General features: G+C 39.3%; 1 protein-coding gene across 1 annotated transcript in view; it reads left to right on the top strand.

Moving 5' to 3' along the window:
- Nucleotides 1–418: 418 nt before the first annotated feature.
- Nucleotides 419–13570, top strand: part of jag1b (jagged canonical Notch ligand 1b) — a 40554-nt gene continuing 27402 nt past the window's right edge. Inside the window, exons 1-3 of the mRNA XM_081351664.1 lie at nucleotides 419–775; nucleotides 1077–1379; nucleotides 10799–10856. Of these exons, the coding sequence (XP_081207790.1) occupies nucleotides 704–775; nucleotides 1077–1379; nucleotides 10799–10856 (433 nt within the window). The 5' untranslated portion in view covers nucleotides 419–703. The remainder of the gene's footprint in view (nucleotides 776–1076; nucleotides 1380–10798; nucleotides 10857–13570) is intronic.

Raw genomic sequence — 13570 nt, 5'->3', positions numbered from 1 at the left:
GATAGACTTGTTTACAATTAAATATATAAAGAATATGCATTGCCTGAATATACTGTATATATATATTTTTATCTTTTATCTTCATTAATAAGATATCTTGGGGTTTTATAACATTTTACAGTAAAATTGTATGCAGTTTAAAATATTTTTCACCATATATGGTTGGTTAGGTAACATACAGTTAAGTATGCATGTAGTAGCTATGTAGTTAAGTATGTATGTAGTACATTGATTACAGTAGTATTTTGCATTCCTCTCCCTTTTAAAAGTTTTTGCAGTGTAAGAACATGCGGTTTGCCCTCTGTAAGTCTCACAGATAAACCCGTCATCACGGGGATGGGGGACACGGGCGGGGCTTTCCTACAAGCCACACCCTTTAACTTTTGAATATTAAAATTACGCATGCGTTTGCCACCCCCATTAACTGAACTTGAAGTATTGAATGCGCAGTCAGTCAGTCGCGGACAAACGCTCTCATGGCTTCTGTGTAATGTATACCCGCCGCTGAGAGAGAGAAGCAGAATAAGAAAGATAAGAATTTCAGATACGCTTGGATAATAGGAGGCACTTTCCTACACATTGGAAAATAGTCTTCTGAAAGAAATAAAGTTGTTCTCCACCCGTGCATGTTAAATCGGGGAGTACATTAGAGCCGTGAGGCGGCTAGAACTTCTGAGTCTCAACGCAACACCAACAAGAAGGCATGATTGTGCGACGGAGTTCAGTATTTTCTGCTTTTTACCTTCATGCCTTTTTGTTATGCTTGCCGACGAAGGTGAGTCCGCTTTAAATCATTTTTAAAAAAATCTATCTTCGCGTTATGAAGGCTATATAAATATACAAGTTATATATTTATAAAATAGTATATAGGCTATTGTACGTCTATCGTATGTCTGATATAAAAAAACAACAACCTTGTTTGGACCCGCAGCACAAAAGTTCAGTATTTTTCAATTTGTCATTGACAGATTGGCAGACACTTTGCAAACAGTTTTTGCGGTTGAATAAAACGAGACAAATTTGATCTCACTGTACGATATAGGCTACTTGGATTTAAAGTTTGTTCTGCTCAACAGGTGTCTGACGCATCGGGGCACTTCGAGCTGGAAATCGTATCGATGCAGAACGCGAACGGCGAGCTGCAGAACGGCTCGTGCTGTGGCGGCGCGAGGAACCCGGCGGATCGCAAATGCACGCGGGACGAATGTGATACATATTTTAAAGTTTGTCTGAAGGAATATCAATCGCGAGTTTCCGCGGCCGGGGCTTGCAGTTTCGGAACTGGATCTACGCCCGTTCTCGGTGGGAATAAATTTTCGACCAAGGGAACGCAGAGTGAAAAGTCAAGGATTGTTTTACCCTTCAGTTTTGCGTGGCCGGTGAGTAGACGTCCCTCCTTTCTCATCTCATGGCGATTTCTGGTTTTAGACTAACGTTAGCATATTTAATGAAGTCATAGCGTGTTATGATGACGCAACGGTGATTATACAGTACATCATAGTCATCAATATTTCGATCCACGTGTGCTGTTTTCCCTCGAGTTTATAGCTGCTCGTTTTAGTCGTGTGCGTGCACTGTAAAAAACAACAACAACAACAACAACAACCACCCTCTAAAATCGAGAACCTAAGTTTAATCACAGCATTGCATTTTCAAGGGTGGTGCCAAAGTTCATTACACTTATTCGAATATATTTACTGATAAAGAAAGTCGAGTTGAATGTTAAAATACAATTTAAATGTTAAATAAATGAAAACAAAGATGTTTTGGGTTATAAAACAGTTATAAATGTCTTGATTAGCACTTGTTGACAGTGGCTTGCAGTAAATTCACTCCTCATGATGATGATGAGCATCAGTGGCTCCTAGATGTTGTTTCTGGCAGTCAGCTAACTTGGTAAATAAATATGTCAAATAAACAGTTATCTTGCACCTACTCAACCTCTTAACTTGTGTCACTGCATTAGAATGCAAATAAAAGAAGATTTGTTTGGTGTGAAGCACATGATCTGAAGCTCCATAGAGGAGAGATTTACCAATGTTTGTCTTGCAGCTCTAAAGAATTTATGAGTTGACCGTGATCTCTTGAAATGGTAGTCATCTGTTTAAGGGGCTTTTATAACCTGTGTTATCAAGCTAGTCTAATCTGAAGGTGATTTGCAGTAAACCTAGCCTATGTGTTATGATCCAGTATAATAGAATCCCTACTGTAGTATGTGATGTCTGCCAATGTAAGGGTCACATATGCCGTATCAACTAAAAAAATTGTGGGCCTGTGGACCCCTGGAGGTCCCTGGTCTTACTCCAGGGGGCCAATGGAGAATGTAAGGTAGATAAAACACAGAGAACTTGGACAATTCTAACTATTTTCGAATGATCTGTTAACCATTAAATAACGCATGTCTGATAAAATCTAGCTATTTTTATACTGAGGGTCACAAGTCTGGTAGGGGATCGTACAATTTGAAAACCTTGGAGTAGTGTGACCTTAAACTGCTTATTTTGGTAACAATGCCTTAGTTGGAGTTATTTTAGTGGTATTAATCTATATAGTTTTTCAGGAATGCCTGCTCAGAAATAGCTTACTGAGATATGGTTCCCACGGACCTGGAAAACATGAAAATGTCAAGGAAAATCATTTTGAGGCCTGTAAAAGTTATGTAAATGAGTCAGATCTTAAAAGTCATGGAACAGTTGTGAAAATACACTGTTCAGAAAGTGTGGGAACCTTGTATTCATGTTCATTTCTCAGGAGCTCTTGACTGTGGGGACGTTGAACTGTCCTTTCGCACGTTCTGTTGGCGTGTGCCTTCGTGCACCTGCTTGCTTGATGATGTCATTGTGGATACATTCTCAGCGAGGTCAAAATGATTAAAAAATAAAATCAAAGGACAAACTGTCAGTCTGACAAAGCGAACGTGTCCCTGTTTGACCTGTTCGCCCAGTGAGATGCCCACCTGTCCAGTATGTGAACTAGACGGCCAATGGGAATGTGTTGATCATATAACACTTCAGCTATTTTTGTGATGTGCACTTCTAAAGCATACTGCAAATGGTTTCTTTTAATCATCTAAATTTTGATTAAATCTAAAATGACATTATAGCACACTTCAGTCAGTCACTAATTATTTTTTCGGTTGGCAGCTGGGGATAGTTGAAGTTTAGGCTTTGTGTCAGTCACGGCTGACTGGAGACTAGGTATGTCACCTTTTAACTTTGCAACCCTTGGTAATTACTCTCAGCAAGTTCCCAAACACAACAGCCAAATCTCGTTGCCAAACGTTAAATGTTTCATTTACAGGAATGCCACCCATTTATTTCGCACCTTTTACTGCATTTGATTGCCCTGTGCTTTTAGTTTTAGAGAGGGGTATAGAGAGTAAAAGAGAGCGAGGGTTTTAGGCATGGCCCACCCAGACAGAGCCAGCTTCAGCGAACATGAAACAGGGGGTGACAATAGCCGGGCCAAACTGGCTACAGGGAGGATTACTGTGCATAATGGAGCCCGTCCAGGGATAATGCCGGTCCAGGGCAAGCAACAGGAAGCTGCGCTCGACTCAGCAGTGATGAGATCGGCTCCTAGACAAACCCGCCCCAACCCTGACCTTACTTCTCATACTGGCCGTTTCAGCAAATTACAGCGCTGCTCTCTGGCCCCGTGGCCCTGAATGCACCTGGGGGCCTGTCTGCTCAGCATGAGCCAAAAAACTGTTTCACCAACAAATTGGATAATTCCTTTTTTCCTGTCCCATCTTCCATTCTTTTTAATGGTCTGTGAACCAGTTCCCTTTCCCAAAACCCAAACTAGTATTTATGTGTGTATTTAATGCATGCCCCTTTCAAAGTAAATACAAAAGCAATCCAAACCAATCCATTTTGCTTTTCTGAGTGCGTTTTCTTATGCTTTTCGGATCGGATTCTCTCAATTTGTCTTATGCCATTGTACTGTGAAAGATGATTTATCGAATTTAAAGCAAAGATTATTGGTGTGTTTTACAAGAAAATACAATTTTAGTCTTTATACTTCAAAATTTCTCATTTAAATCAATGCACTACTTGCCGATTCTTTGTAATTATGAGTGAAAATTGTTTCGACACCATTTTTTTGGTGTGTGTGGGAAAGACAGCAGGCTGAGGGTTGGTGTGAGAATAACAATGCAGGTGAACCGTCCGAAAGCCTGAGGGAAAGCACTACCAACAGCTATGGGATAATGACATGTTTGCTTTATATGTTCCCCTCTGATGTGGCACTTAAGCGCACATTACTCAAGCCATAGAGTGTGGAAATGCATCGTTTGTCTTTTTTCTCACCCTTGTTAAGGTCTTAAATGAGGTATTGTTAGGCCATTGTAAAGTAGTGGAGTACTGTGCTTCTAAAGTTCTTGTTTAGCTAACTTTACTCACACACCTCACACATGACTTACTCGGTTCAGAATCATGATGTTACCTGGAAACATTTTGTTTTATTGAGATATCTAGTCTTAAATACTCACCTTTCGAACTAGATATCTGACAGCTGATGTGCCGTTTGATCCGATTCTTTTCTCAGTCCCAGCCTGTGATCACCTTCGTGAGTGACAGGAGATTAGATGGCCGCCAGTAGCGCTTGTGTGCGCACAGGTGACTGACAGACCTTTTATCAGGGAAGCCTGTCTCATTTTCCACGCCAGAGAGAGCAGTGAATGATTGCTAAAAGCTTTCCCTGCGAGCCCCGCTTATCTCTGGCCACCACTCCTGATAGGAATCTCCTGAAAAAAAAAAGTCTTCCTACTGTGATTGCTCCTTCTGAGAGGCAAAAAAGGGTGTCTACCTTCTTGGTCATAATCTAGTTGTCCGAGCTGCTAATGTAAACCCTGTTGACTTTGATTGATTGGAATCTGGCGGAGTATTCTGAGACATTGTTGAGACCATTTGTCACTCTCCATGTCAGCCTCTCCTTATTAACAATCACACTTTTACCAACAGAGACATCACTCGACAGATTCCCACAGCAAGTGGGTGTGATAAAAGCAAAAAAAAAAAAAAAAAAAAAAACCCACAATACTAGGAGCCTCAGCCGTTTGTGGAAGCCAAAAACATCAGAGATCAGGTGGGTTGGGAGCAAGTGTAGACCTTTATCAGATGTAGGCCCCAGAGTGATAAGACAAATACAATGTAAAGTTTGGGAGACTGGTGCCAGGGATAGTTAGAGTTCAACGATGACACTGAGGTCAATGACAAGCATGGGAAAAATGAACCTGGCGGCAGCAGGCATTTAGAGCTGATAACCATATTGTGAGTTATGGAGTGAGATCCATTGCGGCCCCTTTCCCTTCTTCTGACCCCAAAACTGCACTCTTGTTATATGTGATTGTTTTTCATTCATTATTTCTTAATTACTCCTATTTTGTCACTTATTTTTGATGCTGTGGCATCAGCAGCCAGTGAGCTTGCAGCTTCAACATTCAAATACTTGGCATTGTTTGCTGTTAGCAGTCTGCAGCGCGCTTTCAGAAACCCTCCACCTTCCCCAGCTCCACCTGTATAGATCTGCTGTGGTGGTTATTTCATGTATGTAACATGTCTTACGTGCTCACAGCAGCATGTCTGTGAATGTATTGGCAGTGGCAGCAAGTCTCTGTACTTGCAGAGTCTATTCCGCCAAGACCAAATACATGAACATTGCCACATCCATTACCATGCCAATCTCTCCGAGAGTTGTCATTACAGAACTACATATAGACAGGTAAAACAATCACTGAGGTAACCAAGTCCATAACTTTTTTTAGTCACTGTGATGTTTCCCCTGGTCTTATGGGAGGTTGTGTTAGCTCATGCCCGGACATGTTCGTAACATACAGCAGCGGGCACTTGAAAGGACAGGGCAGTTGAAATCAATGAGCTGTGCGCTTGGTATACATAAACTGGCAAGATTTGACAATTTAATGGGGGCTGTGAATCAACAGCATGTTTGTGTTCACAATGCGTTCAAGTATGGAGAAGGAGAGGAAGGACAAGGTGTATCTCAACAGCTTGCAGAGGTGACAGCTTGCATCAAATAAACTGATATTTGCACATAAACATGGCAACTGTAAAAGATTTGTGATGGCTGAGTAGTTGGTTAGTTTTGGTATTGGGTATTTGGTATTTTTAATGCTGGTTCTTTAATTTGTGTGCTGTGCTTTAGCACAGTAAAATCTTAGAGAAGTTGTATCTTTTAATTCATGCACTTGAAGCTCCATTGCTTACACTGCTGTTACATGCAGATGGATGTCCTTGGCTGTTACATCTTTACTTTTTAAAAAGAAAAATAGTTTATTGAGCATCTCAACCGGAACCTTTTAGGAATACACAATATCGGCATTAGGGATGCACGATATTGGATTTTTTGTATTTTTGCCCATATCCGATATGCCGATATTTTTCATCTCATTTTGGCCAATAGCTGATGCCTATAGACCTTATGTAGCTCCGCCCCTTTTCAGCGCTGCGCTCATTGTCTTTTGACTTCCGGTCTGTATTTTCACAGCGTTTTGCGTGTTTATTAATGAACGGCTCGTTTTAAAATCTTCCCGGTCGATTTACATTTGTTAAGTCATCTGCTTTAAACATTACAGTCCTCATGATAACTTTCGTTAACTTTACATTAAGTAAATCCACTTAAAAAGCTAATTACTCCTGGACAGAAATGCCATATAAATATACAGAGCGACCGCAAAACGGAAGTTAAAAGACAATTTTCCAAAGATGGCGGCGCCCTTGTTTCTCTGGTGCATAAGGTCTATACCAATATACATTTCTTTTTTCCTTAGTCTGGAAAATTCCTTTGTTTGGTTTATTATGCAGACTGTATTTTTTTAAATTTGGTTTCAGAGTTCTGCCTTCTCCTTACCAAAAGGTTGATAAAGTTATTTTTATAATGAGAGTACATTTGAAAATAACAATAATACAATCAATCATTGCTGCTTTTTTCCAGACAGATGCAGTTGTAACCTAAACATATTATTTGTGAATTTAACATTTGTAGATGGTCAACAGCATTGCAATCGTCAACACATGAAGCACGGGTAGATTAACCTCAGTTGAAGGATGCCACCTTTAGCCTCGGATAAAAATACTAGGGCTGTAATCAACCGAAGAAAATCTTGGTCGACTAAAGTCCTGAAATTTTCGACTAAAAATCGACTAAAAATGACGTTAGGGAAAAAAAAACTAGTAGGCTATTTGCAGTATATTAAATCGTTTTTGACCTAATTATTTTGCACTGAAATGAGTCTGACACACGAGTCTGTCGGCTCTGCAGCGTTGCATCACGTGCATCTGCGCGCAATATCATAGCCTATGATTTCCGAAAATAGTACTACTGTATGTTGTCAACTAGTGATATCATCATCACAAGAACTTTTGAGGAATATGCAACATAATTTAGACAATTGTTTTTGTCATATGTATTATAATAACTGACAGACACTATCATTTCATTGCAGCTCGCACAGAGCGAGGCTGAACATAGGAGCTCAGCTTCGCGGCTGAGACACGAATAGACTATTAACTTAAAGCTTTTACTCTTAAACACAAAAGGCACGTCCACTATAATAAAAAAAGAATGTTTATTAAACAAACCAGATCAAGTAATAATATTCAGCAAACCTTCTAGTAGCCTACTTTCTTCAATCTGTCTCTCTTCTCCAGTGGGTTGGGCTAATCCAAAAGAAGTGAAAACAAGGGGGGTGTTCTGAAGACAGACTGTTACCTGTGAAACAGGGGTGCTCTGAAAACACCCCCATTAGTAATTAGTGCTTTCCACATGATGAAATGAACGTGGCAAAACCATAGACTGTAAAAAAAGGTAAAAACTGATGAAATGAACGCGGCAAAACTAATGAAATTAACGCGGCAAAAAATCGACCAATCAGAATTTTGGTCGAGCAAGAACGTATCGATCGACCAAATCGACTAATCGACTGGGAGATTACAGCCCTAAAAAATACTACAATTCATTTAGAGCTCCTTGGATTCAAGTTATTTTCATCATCCAGTTGAAAAATCACTTGCGCACATGTAAGTTATTGCAGGCGCACAATCAACACATATTATCGGGTGGCATACTGGCATAATCAGGCCGATGATTACATTTTAAGTCTTTATTGGTCGATTCCGATTACTCAAATATCATGAATCCCTAATCAGCACCATAATGGTTGTGTGACAGTGATATTAGATATTCAATGATATTCAGATATTCAATTGTTAGTTTTACTGTTTAGTTTTACATTTAGATGTGTAAATTCATTTATAGCATTTAAAATGATTGATTTCAGCATTTAGTGTTTAATTTTTAAAATAGTATAGAATTTTAATATTATTGGCCATTTATCAGTTATTGGCTACAATTCTGATAGCTATTGGCGCATCTCAAGTACCACTTGGCATTTTCCACTTAAGGGGTTGCTTTGTTTTGGTGCGATGGTTATCTTGATATTCTTCAAGTCATCGAGATCATGACTCAAACTAATTTTAGCTCTTTGTACAGTGAGAGGTGCTGCGCGTTGGTTTGTTTCAATGGTCTGGCGTGAGGAACTCTGGGTCCGTCGTTGCTGCAAATGGACAGTGAGAACCTTGGTGATGTTGGAAATTCCGTGGTGCCTCGTCAAGAGTACGACAGTGTGAATCTGACAAGTGGGTGCCAGAAAAGAGACGCTTCAATTCTGGCACAGGCACGTTCACACACACGCTCGTTTTCTCTCATATACTTCTGTTTTTTTCCATTCAACTTCTAACACTGAAATCTAGATATGGACGCACATTTTATTCTCTCAGGCGGAGTAATCTCTCTCTCCGTGACTCTTGTTACCTGATACCGGTGAGAGCCACGATGACCTTAAGTCAGACAAAGCGTTTCAGAAGTGCTGAAATGTAGCCAAGCCCTCCAGAGATCTCGGCCTGCATTGGAGTCATGCTAAAAGCAGCGCACCCCCCGCAACTCCCTCAGATCCTCACTCCGCATTCCTCTCCGTGGGGAAAAAGAGGAACAAAACGCAGCACACAAAAGACCTGAAAGAGAGAAGTGAAAGGGGATTTTTGTGGGTTTTTCAAAGAAAAAAAGTCCACTTTCAACCTGCTATTTTTTTTCTCCTTCTCGTAACTCTTTCTGTCAGATATGTGAGGTAATTATGCAGAAATGGACATTAGCGGGAATATGTTAGTATGTATGCCCTTTACTGTAAAGCATTCAGTCTATATAATACCTGGAGAAAACCATTCCTTTTGCTCAACTGGTTCAGAAAAGAAGCCTACAATTTGAATTTGCATACATTAGCCAATAACCTGAACTATATATGTAATTTGACTAATCGCATGGTCTCTGCGACCGGCAGAAAAATAGGCTACATCATCACGACATTGCTGATTTGCTGATGGCACCACAAAAACATGCACAGTTCTAAACCGTTCACTAACTAATGATCCTGCTAATGGTGTAGTTCCTACATCTACCAGTAGGGGGTCACTTGGTCGTGATAGCCAGCTAAACCTTGACCTCTTGGGTAAAACCATGCTATTCTTGGAGTACCATGTAAATAATGTAGTACATGAATACAATAGTCATTCAGCATCATGTCTCCATCCAATTCCATCAATGTGTTTCCCAACCATTATACATTCATAATAGTATAGATGTTTTCTTACAGTTTGTCAGTTTGCAAATTAAATGGCAGCTTAATATTGCATAATGCATAATAAAGCTATAGTTCTATGATAGTAGGGCTTCTTTGAATGTACAAAATTTGGGATCTAATGTCCTTACAATGACCGCTGAACTGATGCCACATAACTGTCAGTGAGACTAACATGACCCAGTGATTCAACTCTACTAGATCCTCACACATAATAAACACACTATAACGTCTGAGCTCTGTCATTTCTGGAAATTTCATTATTATCTAAGAAAAAAATTCAGAATGAAAAGAAACAGCCTGATATTGCATCGTTCAAGCACAATGACAAGCCTAAATCTGTTCAATCTGTTGTTGTTGTTGTTTTGAATTCCATTTTTCATTAAGAAATTAGTTGATTAAATAATGTTATAAAGTGTCACTGCACTATAAAAATTATGGTTTGTTTACACGACAGCAATGTCAGAACGATCCATGTGAAAACGACTAGAAACGCTGTATTATTCATGCCAGGCCAGTAGTTGGCTTTGTCAGTTTGTTAAGAAATACATTTTTGCGCGAATTGACTGAACACATAATACTCATGCGCATGACGTCACCGGTTTCACAAATTCGTGTTTTTGTAGTTTACACTGAGACGATAACGTTGTTTTCAAAAACTTGCATTTTCAGGCCCCCAAAACGCCTTTGTCGTTTAAATGAACGACTAAAAAGCATACATTTTTTTCTGTTTTTAGTTGATAATGGTGTCGTGTAAATTGAAAAAATATATATTTATGACCGACTCAAAAATGACTGACAGGCAAAGATCTGCTTGGTTCTTTTGATTATCTGAACAATAGTCTGCCACAGTCAGATTACCAAAACAAGAATGCTTGTTTGTCTATAAAGATCTGTCTATAAAGATGCTGATACAGTATCTGACCAAAGTTTCAGGAGAGCACTGCCAGATAAGTTGAAGGTTGAGTTGTTCTTCTGATCTTTCACGGCACATTTCTCAGCGTGTCCCAGTGGTCATATTTTGTCATTGGTGTTTATTGGTTACAAGTCAAGGTCCCTGACTAAAGCTCTGTTGATGTAGAATGATCTTTGATGTTTCTTTGTTTTGGTTTCATTGCTAACTGCATGTGTGTTTTTCTCTTGCAGAGGTCCTACACGTTGATAGTGGAGGCCTTGGACTTCAATAACGACACCGCCATTGAAAGTGAGTAGCAGGATTTTTATACTCACTATCTGTTGCTCTTTTTGTTTTTGTTTGCTTGATTTATAATGTGTTGATTTCTTTGTGTTTGTTTGGTTTGTTTCTCTTTAATATTTTGTTTGTTTCTCTCTTTTTTGTTTGTTTGTTGCTTTGTGTCTATTTGTTTCTGTCTGTTTCATTTGTCTCTATTTTTGTTTTGTTTCGTTTTGTTTCTTTTTTCCTCTGTTTAAACTTTGGAAGAAAATGGAACAAATTGAAGTTTCCGTGACATTTCCGCCCATAACTCGCTAGTCTTTAAACCAAATGTGCTGACAGGTGTGTGTGACAGGACAGGGAAGAGAGAAGAGGAAGACTGTGTGTGTGTGTGTGTGTGTGTGTGTGTGTGTGTGTGTGTGTGTGTGTGTGTGTGTGTGTGTGTGTGTATGTGAGAAACATTGTTGAGGGGGCCTCATGCTTATGAAAATGTTTCCGAATACCTGATGACTAATGGCAGGTGTTGGCAGTCAAGGTCTCACGGCCTCTCTGTCACGGTGCATAGCTCAAGCGCAAGGTTATGTTTGCTATAACCTCTCTCTTCTTGCACCTCAACAGGGCTTAACACTCCAGAAACAATCCCATTTAGACACAAAACTGAGTCTGGCGGAGTTCATTTGAATAGCTCTTCTGGGTTGTGTTACCATTAACTTTGATATAGCGACTTTCAGCTATGTCCAGATATCTTAAGTTCAAAGTGGTTGTTGCAGAAAAGCTTACATGTTGAAGTTGTGCTCTTGTCCTATGTGTATCAGGTTATATACTGCATATACTAATGGTTTCTCTGAGGCTGGATCCTGTCATTTTTTGTCTTTTCAAATACTTCTTATGTGCCCTGCTAAAGTACGTTTTAGAGGTATTGTTTCTGTTTATTGGACTTTAAATCTTTGAATGAAATATTAGAATCTGGAAATCCCCAAATCTGCTGGCAATTCAGCCTCACCTACATTTGAGATTTTGCTGTGTTTTGAGAAGGTAACTTACTTTAGTTTTATAAATATTGTAAAATAACATTTTGTCCATCAAAGGCAGATTTAGGCCTAAGCTTTGTTTCACAGACAAGGCTTAAATCTAGTCCTAGACTAAAATGCATGTTTGAGCCGTTTTAACGGAAAGCAACTTGCACTGACATATCTTAAAATATGTCTTTATGTGCTATTGTTTTGTCTCAAGATGCACATCAGTACTGCTTTGTTCTAAGAGCATGTTTATAAAAGCTACTTAAATATCCTAATTGAACTCAGGCCTAATCCTGGCTTAATCTAAACCCTGTCTGTGAAACTTGGCCTTAAAGTTGTACAAACTCAAACAGTAGAATGGTGCTAGCATCACCAAAGTCATAAATCTGATGTACAGTAAATGTTGCTAATGTTAAAAAGTAAAAGTTGCAAATGTGTCTTTGGAGCTGTTCACACAGAACATGTTTTTCCATTTCAATGCGCTACTTTTCTATTGTTTTACTACTGTATGTAAACATGGAAGATTTTTTTTCAACTTTTACACACAGTCCCATTCATCAATGTCAGTTCCAAAACAGTGGACCAATCAGAAGACCCCGGAGGCGGGGCAAGCGTTGCAAGCTTTTGTTTACAGTAGCAAGTTAGCATGGCAACTGTTTTAATGGAATTACTCCAGTCTTCAGTGTCATATAATCTTTCAGAAATCATTCTAATATGCTGATTTGGTCCTCAAGGAAACATGTATTATTATTATCAATGTTGAAAACAGTTGTGCTGATTAATATATTTGAAGATAAACCTTGATACATTTTTTTCTGAATTCTTTGATGAAGATGATCAAGTCAAAAGTTCTAAAAGAACATGTAGGGCCTAATAGAAATCTTTTGTAGCATTATGTCTTTACTGTCACTTTTGATTAATTTAATGCTGAACAAAAGTTTTCTTTAAAAAAAAAAAACTACTGACCACAAACTTTTGAACAGTAATATAACCATCCTTAGTAGAATACAGTAAGTTTGCTAGCACGTCTCCTTAGTCTTTGCCCTGAGAGCGCAGAGGATTCTTCTGTCAGTTTAATGTGACTTCCTCGCCCCACAGTGAAGTGGATCAGGCTGCAGGTAGTAAAGACGTGACACTTGGCTCTGGCCGCAGGGCTCAGGGTGCAAGTGAAATGCCACAACGACTCTCTGCATTCCAAAGTCATATGAACTATAGGCCCACCTGGCCTCCATAATATCATCTCTTTTCACTTATTCTGCCTCTGGGAATGAGAGTAAAATCCACCCATGATACATAAGTTTGCAGAGAAACTTTCTTGGTCTGAGAGGTGAACTTTAAAGGGTGGAATAGACATTTCACAGTCCCTTGTCCTAGTCAGATTCGGGAGTGAAATGTTGAAAGACATGAGCTGTCAGTTTACCTCATATTCTGTGGTTAGAAACAGCACAGCTGGGAATAGAGATGGGCGGTTCTGGTAGGAGAAATTTCACATCCCTGTAACAATATAGATTATTTTTTAAGAATTCAAGGATAAAATCCGTGTTTGTGTGTGTGTGTGTATGATTGTGGTCAGAGAGTTTGAGGAAATACAGGTCAGTTTATTTAGTTTACTAGTATTAGCATGAATCTTTTCCAGTAAGTGTCTCCCAGATGCTAAATTTAGTGTTACTCTTTTAATCCAGGGGTTTTCAAACTTGATGCCAAGGATGATCCCAAAGGGCCGCC

This window comes from Scardinius erythrophthalmus (genome assembly GCF_964197995.2).
Source record: "Scardinius erythrophthalmus genome assembly, chromosome: 21".
In the NCBI taxonomy this organism is placed as follows: Eukaryota; Metazoa; Chordata; class Actinopteri; order Cypriniformes; family Leuciscidae; genus Scardinius; species Scardinius erythrophthalmus.
The sequence above is the reverse complement of the archived record's forward strand: the minus strand, read 5'-3'. Positions and strand labels throughout refer to the sequence as shown.